We start from the raw sequence: 19,176 nt of genomic DNA, 5'->3' as shown, positions 1-19,176 counted from the left end.
ATTGCAGAATTACACAGAATTGCATACAGGGGTTGGAAGAGAGCATCAAGCACAAAGCCCCTGCTACAGCAGGCTCCCTACAGCAGGTCACACAGGTAGGCGTCCAAATGGGTTTTGAGCATCTCCACAGAACGGGAGTCCACAACCTCTCCTTGCATTTTCATACCTGGCATCTCAGGACTAAGCAGCAGTCATATCTGACTGAACTCAGGAGCACCACTCCTCCCACGCATCACTTTATGTTTATTTATATTGAATTTCCTCTGCCATTTTCCTTCTTAGTTGCTCAGCCCCATCACAGCACGCTTTGTCACCTTGTTACTCAGCCTTTATTCCACCTTATTCAATAATTGTAACGAACAGCAAAGGGGCCCAGCAGAAATTCAGGCTGAACTCAAGGGGCACTGGTTATTTACCTCTTTCACTATTCATCCACTTCTGCTTAGTTTCCTTTTAAATAAACACTGATAAGAACTTCTGGAAGAGCTTTAAAAAATAAGCTTAAGAGTACTCAGTGCATTTAGGAGACTGACAGTAAGCACAAATGCTACAGCAGCTGAGATGCTAACAGCCAGAACCATGTCTTGCCTTAAACTGGAGGGGAATTTATGGGCAAGCACCCATATGAGCTGGATCAACATTTCCAAATGGCTTCTCATTAGAAACTAATACTAAAAGCCCAGGGAGGAAACAAAGATTCTCAAAATACTCATTAATACCTGCTGAATTTGAATGTCTTGTATCCTCTTGTTATACAGTGGCTCTGGGAACAATTAACCCCTACATTCAAGCATCCAGAAGTTCAATAAGGACACCAAATAAAAGTTTGGTGCTATCTGAATTAGACTGCTGTGAATCTTTGTCTGAAGGCACCTGGAATTAACGCCTTAACTCACAGAATTAGAGCTCTAACATGTCAGCTAGAGGTGAGTTTGTTTTGTCACACTAACACACAGCTGTGCTGAACATGTGGCTCACTGATTGCTTTTATTTGTCACTGCATTGTCCCACTGCAGTTTTAGATCAGCCCACTCAGCCAGGCATGATCCTATGTTATTCATCCTGAACTTAGCCTATACCCCCCCCTTCTGGCTGCATCTGATCATAATAAAATTCTCACACATTCCACAAAACCACCATCCATTGGTTTTATAACACATCGTTTTATGCAAAGCAGAAGAAACAGAATTGGCATTATTTTTTAATGACCACAATTCTTATTTGCTGAAAAAAATAAAGGCCCTTTAATTGAAGCAGCCCTCAATGACATCTTATTTTTATCTTCTCACTCTGAATTTAATTATTCACAACTTCACAATTCTCCAGAGACTAAGGAAGCACATTAAGGAGCTCTGCCTCAGATCAGTCAGGAGATTAAATAAAGGAGCAAAGAAGTAAAGTGAGGCACAAGCAACTCTTGTCTTGTCTGCAGGCAGTGAAACAGGATCACAGCAAAGGAATCCTATTTCCAATCAATTAACCTTCTCTCAGGACCACTTTCCACCCCTTCCCAAGCCAGGAGGAAAGTCACAGGTCATTTCATTGCAGTTGGACTAGATGATCTTTTAGGGTCCCTTCCAACTCAAGCCACTCTGATTCTGTGATTTTAAGGCTTTGAATACTGAGCAAATAAAATACCACAGCTTGTTCAGATGCAATAAATCAGGTGATGTTAGCACTCACCCCAAGCTGTCCAAACAAAATACAGTGGACAACTACAGAGCACAAAGTCACAGCCTCACACTGAGGATAGATAATACTTCAGACCAGCATCAGAAGTGCCCCTTGCTACAGCTCCTGTAGTGCTCAGCGAGTTAAACTGTAATGTCTTGAGTGCTATTAGCCTCACATTTTACTTCTGAACCAAACCTCAAAGTACTGAGTGCGCAGAGCCAAGCAGAACCATGAGCACAAACCTACTACAAAAACTGGAAGTCGCTGAGCTGAGGAGGCCACATCCACTGAGCCCTCACTCACAGCAGCCTTCCCTCCTCTGCCACTTCTTATCTGTGCAAGAGGAGCAGCAAAAACAAAAGGTTTATTTCTTTTACCTGGTGTCTCTGAGCTAAGAAGAAAGTAAAAAAGGAAAATAAAGAAGAAAAGGAAGAATGCCTGCTCAGTACAGACATTCAATCATACCCAGCAAGGAACGCCTATAGCCATCTAATCTCCAAGGGAGGTATTTGCAACACTACACCTGCTAAGTGCTGTCCAGTCCATAACACAGATAGGAAAGGGAAAAGACAAGCCAACAGCACACATCTGCTTGGCAGGAAAGCCACTATGGCCCCAGGGCACATATAAAACCAACTGTCAGAAGATTCCCTCAATGCTCACTTTGTGGACCAGGTCCCCATCATTCAAACTGGTGGCTCTGTGGAAGAACTCTGCATGAGCTCCTTTCTAAGTGAATATGAGGAGGACATATTAATTATTCCCTGATTTATTTGCTAGTAAAGTCTGAAATTACACACAAGGGTTTTACTAAGGCTTTAGAAAGTGCTTCCTAAGACAAAACCTGCAGAGTTTTGTTAATATATTTGCTGTATTGAGTGCAGTTAGCATAACCTCTCTTCTTCTAATTCAATTTCCTACTGTCAGAGTTTCTTAGTCACCTTTTCTTTCCCAATCTCTATCTGTGTATTCTAAATACACCATGGTGATAATTCCACAGCACATCAGAGAGCTGTGCAGCTGCAGGCTGGGGTGACACAATGACTTCTTTTCAGTCCCTGTAAGGAGCAGCAAAGTCTGCAAGATGGACAGTGTCATCTCAATGCATTGGTTTCCCACAGACACCCAGATACACATTAACTAACTCCTTTCTGAAGGGACTGGAAAAGGTTCCTAAGGGGGCAAGTATTATCTCAACATTTTAAGACATTTTTTAAGGCAGTTTTCAATGGATCGGGTCAAGTAACATAACAAGAAAAACAATCTCTAAGCATACAAGTCTTTGAGGCCTGAAAGGCAGCAAACTCTGAGCTATTTCTCTCTTCACATACAGCGGCACTTACCAATCAGATTGAGAGAGGAATTCTCAGCTTTTTCAAAGGCCACTTGGCTGTTTCCAAAAACCAAACCCACCTCAATCTGAAAAAGAGAAGGAGTCCAAAAGTCACATTACGATATTAGAGTCAACTTCAGATTCTTTAGTATCTCCAAGCAGATTTCAGGAGGAAAGAGCAGAAAGAGCTCCACTACAAAAGTTATTGGAAAGAATGTGAAATAGCCTCCTCTAAAACCAGCTTCAGTAACAACTTGAATGTGGGACCTTGGTGGGCTTTTAAAAGTTAGTTCAAAAGTCTTAGCTCAAAACCAAATAGAACTAACTGTTCTATTATGGCAAGGTCCAGAAGGAAAAACAAACAAAATATTTGTACTTCCAACCAAAGGAAAATCAAAATTGGGCATAACTGCTAGACTTAAAGGTCCAAGAGAGAAGGTTTCCATGAATTGACATAGGAATTCCAAAAGATACTCCTTGTATTTCATCCAGCTCTGCACTTCAGTAGGTGCAACTCCAAGCTGCCAACTACACCAGCACAGGAAACTGAGAACACACATCTCCTCCAAGGCAAAAGCAGTGGCCGGATGAAACAGAGCAACTTCTTCAAAAGAGAGTAGCCTAAATTCCTCACTGTAGCAGCACCTTATCTGCACTTGAGCCTTTGCAGAACCCAGGGAGTAAATTCCTGCGTCCCCACCTTCTGTTTTTTGCTTCCTCCAGACTCTCCTTTGAGGATGCTGGGATCCATTCCTTCCATGGACTTTACTAACAGGCCGAAAAGTTTGTCATTAAAACTGAACACAAGCTGTGGAAAGAAGAGAAGTAGATATGAAGTCATTAAATGTTAAAAAGGATTTTGACAGAGCTATTAAGATTGGAAGAGAAAGAGGCTTGAGGACTAAGCTTCCCAAGCAACAAATTCCACATGCTTTCACTGTGTAAAGGTTGAGCATAACGAACACATCCTTTTCATATCCATACTATGCTACTGAGCTTAATTAAAGCCAACGTTCATTTTACTTTTGTACACGAGGAAGATAAATGCTGCTTCTCAGAAGATTCCAGGAACTCCCACGTTTCTACCCAATCAAGCCAAGATATACACAGAACACAGATTCTCAAACCTCCATTTTCCTTACAAAGATTAATTTCTTTAGCTAAGGAAAAGGAACATTCTAAATCACTCTGCTCCTGCTCTCAGTGGAAGTCAGGATTGTTGAACACGTCATTAAGACCACATTCACACAATAAACAACTTCTACTTCTCACTGCTCTCTACAGCTAATACCAAATTATTATTCTTTATATAAGCATTAATTTTACTTAAGGTCACTAGGATACAACACACAAAACCGAAGCCAAAGCACACCTGCTGCCCTACAGAGAATGCCTGGCTGTTGAACTGCTGGATGAACTCAGCAGCCATCTTGTCTGTGTCGTACGGGTTGGAATCAATGTTCTTCTTCTGCAGAAAGTCAATCTCAATCGTCATTGTGCCAATACATTGCTTAGACTTGTCAAAAGTGTACAGGGAAACTGGAAAAAAAAAAAAGAGAACACTCACTTCAGAATGTACAACCAATTGAACACGCTGTAAGTCTGGCAACACACATTCTTCTGTTCCAAATATTTTATGACACTGAATACCCTATTTCTAATAGAAAACTTTATTTCCCTTAGTTCCTTCTTTCACTACAACATCAAAAACAAAGCAAGTGTACCTCTGCTGAAAATCCTGCATTTCTTTAATAATGTCCTCTAAGTAACATCCTTTAAAACTGCTCAAACACCACACAAGCCTAGGGAAAGAGGACAGTGGAAAATAGTAGTAGCTTCCTTAATGTCTGCAGCTGTGGAGGATGACTTAAGAATGCTCAAAGGAAACACATCAAGCCTGAAAAACCACCTACCAGAGGTCATAATTGTTTTTTTCAAGAGATTGACTAGCTCTTCTCCGGACAGGTTAGTAGAAATGGTAAACTATATTACTGCACTGAACCCACACGTGATTTATCAGACTTTCACAGATCAGAATGAAGCATCAACTACAACAGGTCTCAACTATTTCATGTCAAAACTCAGGGCTGTTGCTGCTGGAAGTAAGATGAAAATAAAAAGCATGGATCATAACTTCAGGGCTACTGCCTCAACACAGCTGATTGGAAACACAGGACCTCACAAAGCAACCAGTCCAAGAAACTCACAAACCAGACTACAGCAAAGGACAGAAGGGGAGGAATGAAGTACATTATGAAGAGACAGCCAGCGTGGCTTTGCAAAGAGCAGACTGTGCCTGACCTGTCTGGAGGCGTTCCTGGGTAGAGTGACAGCATCAGCAAAGGGCAACTGATGTCACCTACCTGGGCTTGTGCAAGGCCTCTGGCACAGCCCCACACCGCATCTTTATCCTTCAGTTGGAGAGAGATGGGTTTGCAGGCTGCACTGTTCAGTGGATAAAGAGTCGGTGGGACGGTCGCAGCCATGGGGCTGTGATCAATGGCTTTGTCCAAGTGGAGGCGGTGAGCGGTGCTCTCCAGGGCTCCATCTGGGACCAGTGCTCTTCAACAGTGGCAAAGACAATGGCATGGAGTGTGCCCTCAGCAGTTTGCAAGCAGCACCGAGCTGAGTGGTGCAGCTGACAGCACCAGCCAGGCCAGGACAGGACTGAAACTGTGCACAGGAGAAACCCACGAGATTCAACAGGGCTGAGTGCAGGGTATTGGACTGGGGCAATCCCAGGTAAGAGCACAGACTGGGAGAAGAGCCTGAGAGCTGCTCTGCAGAGAAGCACTTGGAGACTCTAGTGGATGAAAAGCTGCACGTGAGCCAGCAGCACGTGCCTGCAGCCTGGAAGCTGATGCAGTTCTGGGCTGCATCAGAGCGGTGGCAGCATGGAGGGGAGGTGACTGCCCCCTCTGCTATTGTGAGGCCCTAGGTGGAGGATTATGTCTAAGCCTGGGGCCTCCAGTACAGGAAGGATGCAGAGCTGTTGGAGCAGATCAAGAGGAGGACTGTGAAGATGATCAAATGCTGAAGCACCTCTCCTATGAAGAAAGGTTGAGAAATGGGCTTGTTTAGCTTTTGGAGAAGAGAAGGTTCTGGGGAGAGCAGAACCTTTCAGTACAGAATGAACCTTACAAACAGGAGGCACTTTTGGCACCAGCAGATAGTGACAGGACAAGGCAGAATGGTTTAAACTCAAAGAAGGTAGATTTCGGTCAGATGTTAGCAAGAACTTATTTATTCAGATGGTGGCAATGGAACAGGCTGCCCAGAGAAGCTGTGGATACCCCAATCTCTGCAGGCACTCATGGCCAGGTTGGGATAGGACCCATGGCAGCCTGACTTGGTGGCTGGCAATCCTGCTCATAGCAGGAGGTTGGAAAAGGATAATCTTTGAGGATCCGCCAATCTAGAGATTCAAAGCAGAAGTTTTGTCTGATACAGAAGTCACAGCTAATGTAAAGCAGTAGGAACTGAATAAGGGAAATGCATTTCTCGCACAATGCCCTGCCTGCAGCCAAACCTCCTGGCAATGTATGGTTTCAGGCAAATCCTGAGATGCCTGCTAGGTGCCACTAAGGAACTCAGCATCAAGCACCCTCTGCCCAAAAGCAAAGCTGCAAGATTCCCTCATCTGGAAAACCTTCAGCATAGCCCCATAAGCCTGACAGGGCTCAACATCACTGTACCACTACATGCAGGACTTCATTTTAGGCTGACATTTAAAGCAGAGCTTCCACATTAGCAGGGGAACAAGACAGAAAGGGAGCCCTGGTGAGTCACCCATTTTATGAATATATCTCCTGATCTGTAGAATAGCTTTGCAAATCCTTTATTCTCAGCAGGCAGTCATATGACAGTTAGTCACTCTGCATGAAATTACTTCAACTGTGTTGTTTCTTTTTTTAAATGCACATTCTCAAAGCATGAAGTTTTTAGCAGGATCTAGAACAAGCACAATCACAGATCTCCTCTAATAACTGATGGTGCTAAACATTAGTGTGTAATTCTCCAAATAATGTTAATACTAAAAAGCATTTGTTGTTGATACATCACTCCAGCTTGTCACTACAGAGGAAAGTGCACAAAGACTTCAGACTCCCGCAAGTAATGATCCTTCCCCACAGACTTCTGAGACCAAAGCAGCTGGGAAGGTGACCAGCCAAAGAATGGGCTTCATCACAACAATCTTACCAAAGAAAAGTATGAGATGGAGGCCCTCGTGAGTACTCAGGTAATTCCTGATGGTCAAAAGAATGGGTATAATCCATTACCTTCAACAGTCTGCAAAGAAAGTGGAGACCTTCCCATAACAGCTGCTGCCAGGCACCTCTAGCCAACAGTGATACCAACTGTTCAGGCATCTCAGGTAGACGTGAAAGGCAGTAAGAGCCAATGAAAGAGCATACAAGCTGAGAGATGCAGACTGGGCTCTGAACACTGGCAGTGGCTCAAGAGGCTCCATTTATTTGAACAATGGAGTACAAACCTTCAGTCTACAAGAACCCGAGATGCAACTCCTTTCTCTTCATCAAAATGCAGAATCCTTCACCTCTTGTCAAAATTGGCATTATAGCCCTGAGCAGAAACATAGTGTGTATCAGGGCAAGATCTTGTTCAAAACAGGAGGGACAGCAAGAAGCTACAGATTTCACATTTCCAACAGATGGTTGTCCACGAGCTGAGCAATGAACACAGTGAGACACCCAATGACAATCATGTTCTCCAAAGCCACAAGGACAGACCACCTGTTCAATGTTCACACTCACGTGTGGACAAAACATCCCAGTGGTTTTGAGAACGTTAGCAGACAGGAAAACAGCAAACACGAGAGCAGTTCATCTCAGAAATGGGGGTTCCATATTACTCAAAGTGTTGAAGGTGTGGGATTCTCCAATTCAGTTTCACTTCAGCACAGAAACACGAACTCACTTCTTACACACCATGCTGCTGTCTGACTTACCGTCTATCTCTTGTCCTATGGAAAGTCCAGCCCATTTTCTCTGTAAAAATAAGACAGAAATTTAAGAAAGCCTGTCCTTCAGTAGAACGTGTCTACTCAAAACCTACTTAGAAAAGCAGCTCCTAACTCCCCACCACGAGAACTTTAAGAAAAAGAGGGCAGAACTGGATGAAGACCCCAAAATTAACAGCAAGTCAATCAGTTCTATTAATAACCCTGATTTCTGAAGTGATTCTGTCCAGCTTCCTACATATTACTAATCACCCCATTGCCCCAGACACCAAAGTTACCACCTGTGTATATTTGGTGATTTTTGTTGTTGCTCTATTCACAGAGCAAGTAGTGCAATGGGCAAGAACAGTTTTTCCTGATTATTTTCAAAAGCTTACGTGTGGACAATAGTTGCAGGAAATTGTTACAACGTGCTTGAAGTTATATTAAAACTTGAAGCAATTAAAACTTGTCCAGGTAATTGCTAAGAAGGGAATTCTCCAAACCCATCAACTTCCTTCGAATTCCTTTACAAAGTTTTGTGCAGCATGAGAAATAAGAAACGGTTCAATAATACGGGATGTGAAAATCTATGACCTTTATAATGCCAGAAGTTACTGCTTAATAATTCCAAAAACAGTGTTTTTCCAGTGAGCAGTTCTTCTGACACAGATTGGCGACTGTGTATTTACAGCCCGCTTTCTAGGCAAGGCAGTACTCACCATCTCTTAAATATCTCAACCTTAGAGAGGAGTGAATCACAGAAGTACATAAGTACCATTGCACAGGGCTCTGGTAAAACTGCACTTAAATGCTTTGCTCTGTGGTCAATTATGTTTGGCTTTTTATCCTGGAAGGAACAATGACCTTTTTCAAAAATGAAAGTTTCCCCCTGAACTCCCTCATCAATATCTTTATGGATCCAAACTAAAATTAGAGATGAGGAAAGAATTCCCTCGGCATAACAGGGATCAAGCTTTAGAAATGAAAGCCCAGAACAGGAAGTAGTTGGTATTTCCAAGAAAGTGAAAACAAGCCACGTTTCCGCATTTAATCTCACTCTTCACAGCTTCCACTACTCAACCTTCCTTTCCCCTGACACTGCAGTTCTCCAGCAAAAAGTTACCCTAAACCCACCTTCATGTGAAGTACCACACCTACCTCATTCCCTATCAGAAGAGCTCCCCCAGACCTACAGTAACTGCGGCAATCTACAGAAATGACCACTGAACAGCGACTGCAGTTTCAGGAGGTACAAATATCTCCCATAGATAACTCGCTTTCAGCCTTGGCAGCTTCAGTCTCACCTGCACAGGCAGTAACTCCACACTCTCCCTACCCACTCATCCAGACAAATACGAACAACACGTCAAAAAGCAAAAAGTAGCTTGGGGGCTCATGCCAAGTCATCTTGAGGGAAAAAGCCTCGTGTGTGCAGCACAGGCTCTGCTCCTTGACTGGTTACCAGTAGGCAAATATGAAAGCAGTAGATCGGTGAGCTCAGTTGTTGCAGTTCTATGCATTGAACTCTCTGTGCAAGTCAGCTGAAGTCTCATCTTTCTACTGAGAAGTTAATTGTATCCATTATTTACTCTGAGCATCATTTAACATGCAGTAGCTTGACTTAATTAAGAAAGAATTAATAGTTACATTTATTTTATGCATTTAATTGCACATCTCCTCTAGAAATATTAATGATAAGCATAATAATCAAGGAACTTTCCTGCCACGCAACAAAGAAAACACTCTAAAACACAGGAAAACCAGGGAATGTTACAAATCCACCAACAAGAGATGTTGCTTATGGTTTCTTTATTGAAAGGGTTTATACCTGCGGCAAGCTGAAGGCGATGTTGCCAGGAACAACAGAGGGATGTGTTCTCAGAGTGAAGATGTATTTGTGATTGGGAGAAGTCTTCACAACAACATGTCTAGAAGAGAGAACAGGATTTTACTCCAACATATACCCACGTACATTGCTCCCAGGGCTTTGAGAATTACAAAGAAACAAGTCTGCCTATACCTGTAACAGAAAAAAAATGAGGACTTGAGATGTTTGTTGAACCAGGTGGTCTTCAATGTCCCTTCTAACCCAAGTCATCCCATGAAGAGGGCTCTGACAGGAATTCTGCACTTCAAATCTATGATGCTGGCACCAGGTGTCCAACACCTTCAGTGAATATAACATGATCTCAAAGCCCAACTGCAGGACACAACCGCTATTTAAATTCCCCCACAAGCAGCTTTCTGCTTCGGGAATTGCACAATGTAGACATAACCAAACCATAACCACAAAAGCATAAATCAGCACCACTTTCACATCTCAAGTACGTAACATCAGAACTGCAACCTTCAGCTCCAATACAGAGTATACCCAGATGATAAAAAAAATCATACAAATGAATCTCAGTATATTGTTCAGAAATTGAACTGCAGTAAAGCAGAAGGAATTCAGTCCAAGAAGTAAAATCAGAGGGACACTGCAGCTGCCCCTTCTGTCAGCTCACGACCTACAGATTCTCTTGGAACTTGCTCAGGATCTGCAGACCAGAAATAGGACTACTGAACTGGAACAGCAGATGTGCTGCACACAGAATCGTCTGAGTTGGAAGGGACCCTGAAAGGTCATCTGGTTCAATTCCCCTGCAATGAACACGGACGTCTATTTTGGCTACACTGGGGATGCACAACAGCTTCAGCTATAGAAGAAAAAACATACAGCCCTCTAAAGTAGAAGAAATGCATGGCCTGTGCAGCCAAGATGACCAGACACTGCCAGTCACTGCTTACACATCCAGGGCAGGCTTCCTTCCAGGAGCATCAGCTCTTGACAGCACAGAAGGAATAACATAGAAACATTTTCAACACTTATCTCTGCCAGGAGGACAAGTGGTTTGATTCTTCACCAGTTCTGGCCCCAAATTATCCATGAGCTGCCTAAAACCCCACTGCAGAGATGTCCACCCTTCCCTTTATTTATTCCTGCCCAAAGCAGAAATCTAGAGCCCTGCTTCCTGTAAGCTAGTAGACTTTAATCCTGTCTTCAAGGAGGATCCAAGGAACCACAGGGCTGCTCGGCCTCACCTTAGGCCTAGGAAGGTGATGGAGCAAGTAATCTTGGAAGCCAAATGTATTAAAGGACAAGAAAACAACTGAGAGCAGTCAACATGGATGGACAAAGGGAGATCCTGGCCTTTGGTCTTTGCAAAGAACACCATGAGCACATTAAGGATCCAGGAAGCATCTGCTCATGCTGTTACGGACATCCTCCTCTGGTGGATGACTGGAAACCCAGGCAAATTGCTCAGCAATGTTTTTCATGGGCTCCCACATAACTAAACTGGCATGACACGAGTGGGAAGGTGGATGGTCTCCCCATTAATAAGGCAGCAAAAAAAGGTAATAATAGTTAGTCCCAAGAGGAAAAAAAAATACACTACCTGCAAATTTTCATGTGCAACACATAGTGCTGCAATCAACTCAAATTTGATCATGTCTCTTTACTAGACTTCTATCAGATCTCTCTTAACAGAGAAAGTTCTCTCTGGCTTCACAATCACAGAATGATTTACATAGGAAAAAAACCTTAAGATCAAGTCCAACTGTCATCTGACCTACAGAAGGAGGCTCTGGGCCATAAAGTACTATTAGTATGCTTCACAGTGAAAAAAGAGGCTTATGCTCTACAGAGGGTGGTTTGGACCTTGATAGGAGGCTTTGAACCTTCCAAAATCAGGCTTTGGACTCTCCAGCTCAGGGGCTGCATCCCAAAGTGGTGCTTTGATCTCTTAAAATAAGCATTTGATTCCCAAAAGAGTCTTTGGACCCTAAATAATCACACTCTGGCTCCTGGCAAATGGCTTTGGGTGCAAGAAAGGAGGCTTTGAGCACTGAAATGAAGCTTTGAGCCTTCACAAAGGTGGTGGTTGAGGGGATAATCATTAAAGGAGTCTCTGGACTTTAAATTCAAGCCCCTAAAATAAAGTTCATCCTGTCAGAGAATGCCATGGACACCCAAGAGGAGGCTTTGGTCCCTAAAAATAACACTTTGGGCCTTAAGATAAGACTCCAGATCTGAAAAATTAGGCTGCAGGTAATAAAACTATCTTCAGATCCCAAGTACAGACATGAGGCTCTGAAAATAAGGGTTTGATGCTTGATAACAAGGCTGTGGCCTGTAAAGTGGAGCCTGCGGTTCCTATAAGTGCACTTTCCAGACACTAAGAGAGAGTTTAAAGCTTTAAGAGATTGTTTGTGCCATAAAAAGAAAGGCCTGTTCCTTAAAATGAGGCTCTGGACCCCGAGAATGACTCTCTGAAGCCCAAACTGAGGCATGGGGTCACTGAGAAACGAGGTTGGAAGCCGTAATTGAGAGAATGACCACAAGCCTTGCTCACGTCATTGCTTTTTGGCAGTACGTACACTGTGAGCAGCTATTCTCAAAGGATGAGTCACAAGAAGAGTAAAACTTCATCAAAAATCTCTGATGAGTAGGGAACGCACTAAGAATTACTGCTATAGAACCAGCCTGATGCATTCGTTTCACAAAAACAAGGTCAAATACCCCCCTAGTTTTGTGGGTTTTGTTGGCCTCTTTTTTTAATAAAAAAATTAAAAGTTTTGTTCCTTAGATACATGAACTGTATTATATATTTTATATGCAGCCCAAGACAGATTTATCCATCAGTGCGGCCCAGATAAGCCAAAAGATCAGAAACCCATGGGACAGAAGCATATCACAGTGTCACCAAATCAACAACGTGACCACAGCAATGTGCTGCATCCCATGAACTCACGCTTCATAAAATCATGATTCATGCTTCCCCAACACACAGGGCATGGAAAATAAAGCATGAGAAGATCTATGGTGGCAGCTCGGGGCTAAACAATCACACTGATCTACAGCTGAGGTCCCAGCTCTAAACCATAAGCACCAAACGTAAGCATTAAAGCTAAAACCTGTAAAAGTTACCAAAAAAATCCCTGCAGCCAATCATGAATTGGGCAACAGAAAGCAGAACTGCTGGCAGCACGCACATTGCTGCAGCAGATCATAGGGATGGTCTCGCTCAGTTCATCTGCAATGCAGCAGAATGACTACATCTTTCGGTGCTAACTGAATACTGAGACATTCACACTGTAGCCTTACACTTCCCAAAACAATTTATAGCATTTGTTCACAGTCAAACATATGCTGCCTGCTTCATAAGCCCCAATTCCTACAAATAGGTGGCTCTCAAGCAAGTCCCAGAATACTGCTGCCTGTATATTTCAACAAAAGCAATGGAAGTGTTCTCAGACTGAAAGGAAGAGATCACATCCAGGCAGACAACATCACCTGCTCCCAATCCCAAATGTTTTCCTGGTTTGGGGCTGGAGGGAAGAGGTGGTTTGGGCTCTGATGTTTCTTTGGCACTGAAGGTGCAGGGCAGGAGCCCTCCAGAGGGACAGCAGCACAAAAAGAGCCAAGTCCTGAAACACTGCTCCCTTCCACCCCCCCTTCAGAGCCATTCATCCTCCATCCTCAGCAGAATTTATCTGAGCCCTAAGGATATGATTCAGTATCATTTCTTAACACTGCTTTTCATTTATGAAATTATTTTTTAAAAGCTTTGTCTTTCCCAGATCAAGCCCAGATTCAGCTTCCATCACCTGCACAGACTTGTAATTAAAGTACCCAAGTTGTTGTGCCCACACTCTGGCTGTCCTGCCCTGCTGTTCTCGTGCAAGAAACTCTCTAGAAGCAGAGCTGGTTTACGATGACATTGCTCAGTTCTCCAATGTGATGTGAAAGTGGGAAGGTGCCCCCAATAACACAATTAAATGATACCAATCTAGCTGAAAATCATCCCAATTATGTAACAGGACCAACAGCAAAAAAAAAAAAAAAGGGGGGGGGCCTGAGTTCCTTCATTAAAAAGTGTTTATAATTACTTCAGCAGCTCTTGAGCTGGAAATACTTCTGAGAAAAAAATTACCATTTTTGAGTATCTCCAGTTCTGAGAAAGCACATCTAAAGTTCTGGACTCCAAGGACACACAACTTTTAATTAACCTACTGCATCCAAGCTGTGAAAACAACTCCTTTTTGGTTAAAAGCTGAAAGACACACTTACTGTCCAGAAGGGAAGTCAGCCTCATTCACCACAGCACAGTTTGTTAATGACAGCTCATCAGTGGGACATCGTGCTGCTTGCATAGGCTGTGAAAGGGAGAGATGGGAGAATACATGAAACAAAGCCATATTTTCCCTTTATGTCTCATAACTTCTGTAAACCCATCAGAAATTAGGTCCCATGAGAGCACAGTCCATAGTCACTGATGGCCCCTTTCTCCATTGGTTTCTCCAAGCTCTTCCACTCAACAAAGATGACTGTATCCAAAACCTCTGCCTCCAGGAATGGAGAAAATGATGGAGAAGGCAGGAGATCCCCATGGCCAGCCACAGACTGAAACTTTTAATTTAGAGCCAAAATAAATATAATCCTGCAGGATGCTATTTTCAGAGTCCAACCCAACTATTTTCTTTGTCAGACACAGTTTTGCAGCCAGAGCCACCATTTGTCAGTGTCAACTCATTGCTAATGGCCATTCCAAGTGGGTTTTCTCTTATACACACTTATCTGGATGCTTTCCCATGAGTTAGCATCACAATCAACACTCAGCCCATCACACCCAGGAACTCTGAGCCATTTGAGAAAAGAACCACAGTGAATTCATCTCCATGTGGATTGGAGCAGCTTTTTGGGTAACAGCGCAATCCCTCTAGAGCCAGAGATGAGGTGTTTGCAAATGGATTCATTCATCATTTTGTAACACTTAGATGCCCTTGGCATATGTGACAACAGAGCTACATTCTGGTTTCAGCCTTGAAAACAGCTTTATCTACCCACATCTGAAGACTAGTGAGAAATTTAATTAAATGTTCTTGCAGTAATGGACTTCAGTGGACTCCCAACACGCACAGCACATCTGTAAAGCTCATCACATTTCAAACCAAGAAGCATTCACCAGCTCATCAGTTCTCCTTCAGATTTCTGAGAGCAGTGCAGCAGGTAGGATATTTCTGGACAGAACCACACATGAGCTCCTGGATTAAGCCTCTTTACAGCACGAGTCCTCAGATGCATTTTTAATCCTTCCCGACACACTGCTTCCTACACGAACTGTGAGCGCTGCTCCTCTGGGTTATTTCTGTGTGCTTTTGGGAACGTGCAAGCTTTGCTGTAAGGAAATGCAGAACATAAAGGGATGCACTGCAAACCCAGCACAAAGTGCTCCTCTGGCAAGCTGTACAGCATGACAGAGCTGTGGGGAAACGCAGCTCCCTGTGCAGCAGCACCGTGCCAGCCAGCCCACTGCCCACCTCTGGGGTTCCAAATGCTCCTGAAGGTTAAAGGAATAAAAGGAGCCCTCTCTGCCTCCAGATGTTGCCCTGATTTATCCAAGGACGAGACTCCAAGGACAGAGGACCTCTGGGGAGGTGACTCCACATTCCAGACTGTGTCTCCTTCCTAGAGCAAAAGAAATCCATCATGCAGCTCCAGCACTGCAGTGCTGCTCCTAAATCTGCATCCATGCCAACAGCCCCTCTGTTTGCCAAGAGAGAAAGGAGACATAAAAGTCATGATGAGAGACAAACGTGCAGGACCTCACCCTCGGATTTATGAGACATCAGCAACGCTGTCTCCATTCCTTTACTACTGAACTGATGCAAAACATGAAAATCCAGCACCACGCTCAATGATCCTGGCATATTTTGCAAAGTAAAAGAACAAACAGCTCCACAACAAAAAAAAACCACCATAATGTTCTAAATATCAGAGAGGTTTTTTTCTTTCCAAAGTTCCACAGATTCCTGCTTTCCTGCAATACAATACAACACTGAGTCATCCCTGCATTTTGGAGAGCTCAGCCCAAAAAGCAATGCTGTCTGGGTATTCTCATCCACACATAAAAGCACATTTTCTCACCCTGAATTTCAAGACCAGCATCCTAACAAAAGATGAAAGCAAAGCACTGCACTCACTTAGAAAGGAAAGGAATACTAAAAATCTTTGCAGTACTGCAGAATAGCACCGAGGGTGAGCACCAAGTACAAGATGGGTAATATTTGTGAACTGTCAGGCTGCTGACAGAGGAAGCTGAAGAAAAACACGTCCCTCATTAGCCAGACCCCACAGGAAATTCGTTGGTGGTACCCAATAGCACACTGCTACCTGCCTGCTGGATATGGGAGCTAAAACATCACACAGCATGGCAAAGATGCTCCTCATTTGGAACAGCTTCACTCATTTATTTCCTAATCCTACCCAGGATTATCAAACAGCTCCTAATGCTGAGGCAGGTTTTGCTCTCTGCACTGCAGACATGCATGAAGCACTGCATTCAGTACAGTTTGCACCATGGATCAAGTGGCAACTGAACCTAAGGAAATGCTGAGAATAAACGAGCACGGGAAGCACAAACAGCAGGAGAGTGCTGCACACAGATGGCAAACAGCAGCACAGCATGCAGGAGGACGAGCTGAGCAGAGCTGGGTCAGCAACGGCCTGGGAGGAGACAAAGTCAGCTCTTCCAGCCCAGGAAAGCCTGCAGAGAAAGCATTCTCCTGTGACCAAAACCGCACACGGCTGCACCAGCAGTAATCCAGGTCACCAGAGCTACTACACACCTCCTCCTGAACCACATCAGAGCACGGCATGTTTGAAGACACAGCATCAACCGACCCTTCGTGGGGCATCCTGCTCTTGTCTCGCTGAGGTAACGACGAGTTGCCCTCAGAGCAGCTCCTGCAGCAGGCTGTGTTCACACAACCCATGGGTGAGCACTGAGGCCAGGACAAGGCTGGCAGCACCCTGCGGGCTGTTCACCACCTCAGCAAAATCAGAACGCGTCGACATTTACTCTGTTGCTTCAGATACGAACAGCAGCCTCACCTTCCTGACCCAACAATTCTGAAATCGCTGCAGCAGCCACATTTCTACCACAGCCTGCAGGGGAGCAGACATCCCTCAATGTCAGAACTGGTGGGATTTTTTTTTACCTTTCTATGAACACCCTGTGTTGGTAGCATTAGTGACCCATCACACCTCACAGAACAAAGCGTGTCTTGGTTGGATAAATACCCTGAGCACCTGTAAAGGCAAATGACTGCAGCTCCCTTAATGGAAGACGCAGCCTAAGGAGTCGCTGCAAATCTCTGCAGATTGCAATTATAAAGATAAAAACCAACAAACAAGCAAAAACTAAAGCTTTAGTTAAAAAAAAAAAAAAAAAAAGATACAGCACTCAAATTTTACAAAATTCAGTGCAAACTTTTAGTCTGCAGAGATGCCAAGTGACAGCATCCCCCAGCAGCCAAGGCAATGCATGCAAGGCTCATCATCAGAAATGGTGAGCCATTTTCTGATCCTCTGAGGCACACATTTACCAGGGAAATTTACCACACTCAGCCTTAAATGCTGCATCTCTAAAATTAAAAAGGAAGAAGAATCACTGAAATAGTTAACAGTTTGCTGAAGGTTTTCCTGGACACCAATAACGTTTCCAGAGTTGCAGCTCAGGAGGCCCTTCTGCCTGCTCCTTGTGGCCTCAGTCTGCTGGGCGCCCTGGTTCTGGGTGTGGGGAGCTGCATTCTCCCTCTGCAAGAAGCTCACAAATGGCAACTTTCTTCTCCTGTTAAGAGAGGAAAGTTAGGATCTCAGGACTTAGCATTCCCCTTTTTGCTAAGGCATGGACATACCTCCATAAGGAGCTGAGACAATCTAGAAATCACTCCCATTTCCCCCACAAAAGCCATTTTATTGCCACGGAAGTGCCAAACTCAGCAAGGAGAGGTCGGATCTCCGAGCAGGGCAGTGACTGCTCTCACTTTGTTTGCAAAGTTTATGGCCCAACACATTCAGCTCTGCAGGGAGTTTGCTGCTCCAAAGCTGTTTCACTGGGTGCACGTGGCTCTGGGAACTCAGATGCACTGTAATCCATTACTTTGCAATGTCTTTAGAAACACAGATCCAAGACTGAGACGTTTGCCAGATTAAAAGGCACACAAGGACAGCACCTGGATGCACATTTCTTACTATTTGTTTAGAACAAACACTCAAGGCAACAGGGACAAGGTTAAAAACTCCCTCTTCACTTGGAATTTGCTCGAGGTGCTGCCACCCCTTGCTTACCCACAGCTCCCCCCACCTGCTGGGCTGTACCAGCACTAATTATTCCAGGACAACGGCTGCTGCACCCAATTATAAGCAGCCCACATTCCAGACCCAACCTCACCAGCGAAAGCAAATGACACGACTTCAGGGCACAACTTACTCCAGATTTTGTGGCAGCAGGTCATTGCTTTATTGCATCCCAGGGGAGCAGAGCAGCGCGCTCCGTCTTCCTGTGCTGCTCACGCTCAGCCCTTCTGAACTATCTGTCCTACAGACACATGGAAGAGCGTTCCAGCACTGTAGCAGGGTCAGAGAGCCTGAAGTCCTGCCTGGATTCAAACGAGATGCAGCATCAGATGGCTGCAGCTCACAGCGACAGGATTTGTTAAGAAGGCATTTCCATTAGCCAGAGCGACATCAATAATTTCATCTGACTGAAAATCCTGTCCTGCCCAATGGGCATTCCAGCAAAATGTATATTTAGCTGCTTCCTCAGGACTGGATTTCTGCAGGCTCAGGCAGAGCTGATGTTATGACAGCATGAACTCACCCCCAGCTACATTTGAGGGCACTTCCCAAACCAAATCTCCCAAACAGGATCCTCTCCTAAATGACCTGCTAGGATCCAGGATAGGAAGATCTCACTGCATCCCCCAGACAGAGCAGGGAAATTCTTAATTAGAAGTAGCCATCCTGGCTGCCCGTGGTGAGAAAAGAAGTGAAATCCCTCCGGTTCTGAGCTTGTTGGGAGTGGTCAGAATCACCGAATCATTAAGGTTGGAAAGAACCCCTAAGACCATCATTCCAACCATCCACCTGCACCAACATGCCCGCTCCTCAGCGCCCATGGGTGGATCCCATCCAGCCCCACGGACCCGTGGCAGCAGCAGCTCTCTAACTGTTCCTGCCTGGATCATGGGGGATTTTTTCTGCTCCCTGTGCCAGACTTCCAAGTCAGGGAGCAGAGAACCTCGAGGATAGCTGGTCTGACCATTAAAGACAGACAAAGAAGGCACTGAGAAGCTCAGCCTTTTCCTCACCCGCAATGGT

At 44.4% G+C, this 19,176-nt stretch overlaps 1 protein-coding gene across 1 annotated transcript in view; it reads right to left on the bottom strand.

Annotated features, from left to right (window-relative positions):
• NSF (N-ethylmaleimide sensitive factor, vesicle fusing ATPase) overlaps positions 1-14,165 on the bottom strand; it is a gene marked incomplete at both ends in the record, with an annotated part of 46,455 nt that extends 32,290 nt beyond the window's left edge. The window contains 6 exons of the mRNA XM_079547245.1: positions 3,018-3,093; positions 3,708-3,815; positions 4,380-4,546; positions 7,977-8,016; positions 9,799-9,898; positions 14,083-14,165. Of these exons, the coding sequence (XP_079403371.1) occupies positions 3,018-3,093; positions 3,708-3,815; positions 4,380-4,546; positions 7,977-8,016; positions 9,799-9,898; positions 14,083-14,165 (574 nt within the window). The remainder of the gene's footprint in view (positions 1-3,017; positions 3,094-3,707; positions 3,816-4,379; positions 4,547-7,976; positions 8,017-9,798; positions 9,899-14,082) is intronic.
• Positions 14,166-19,176: the final 5,011 nt, after the last annotated feature.

This window comes from Tetrao urogallus, assembly GCF_951394365.1.
Source record: "Tetrao urogallus genome assembly, chromosome: 26".
In the NCBI taxonomy this organism is placed as follows: Eukaryota; Metazoa; Chordata; class Aves; order Galliformes; family Phasianidae; genus Tetrao; species Tetrao urogallus.
This window is presented reverse-complemented; position numbering and strand designations above follow the sequence as displayed.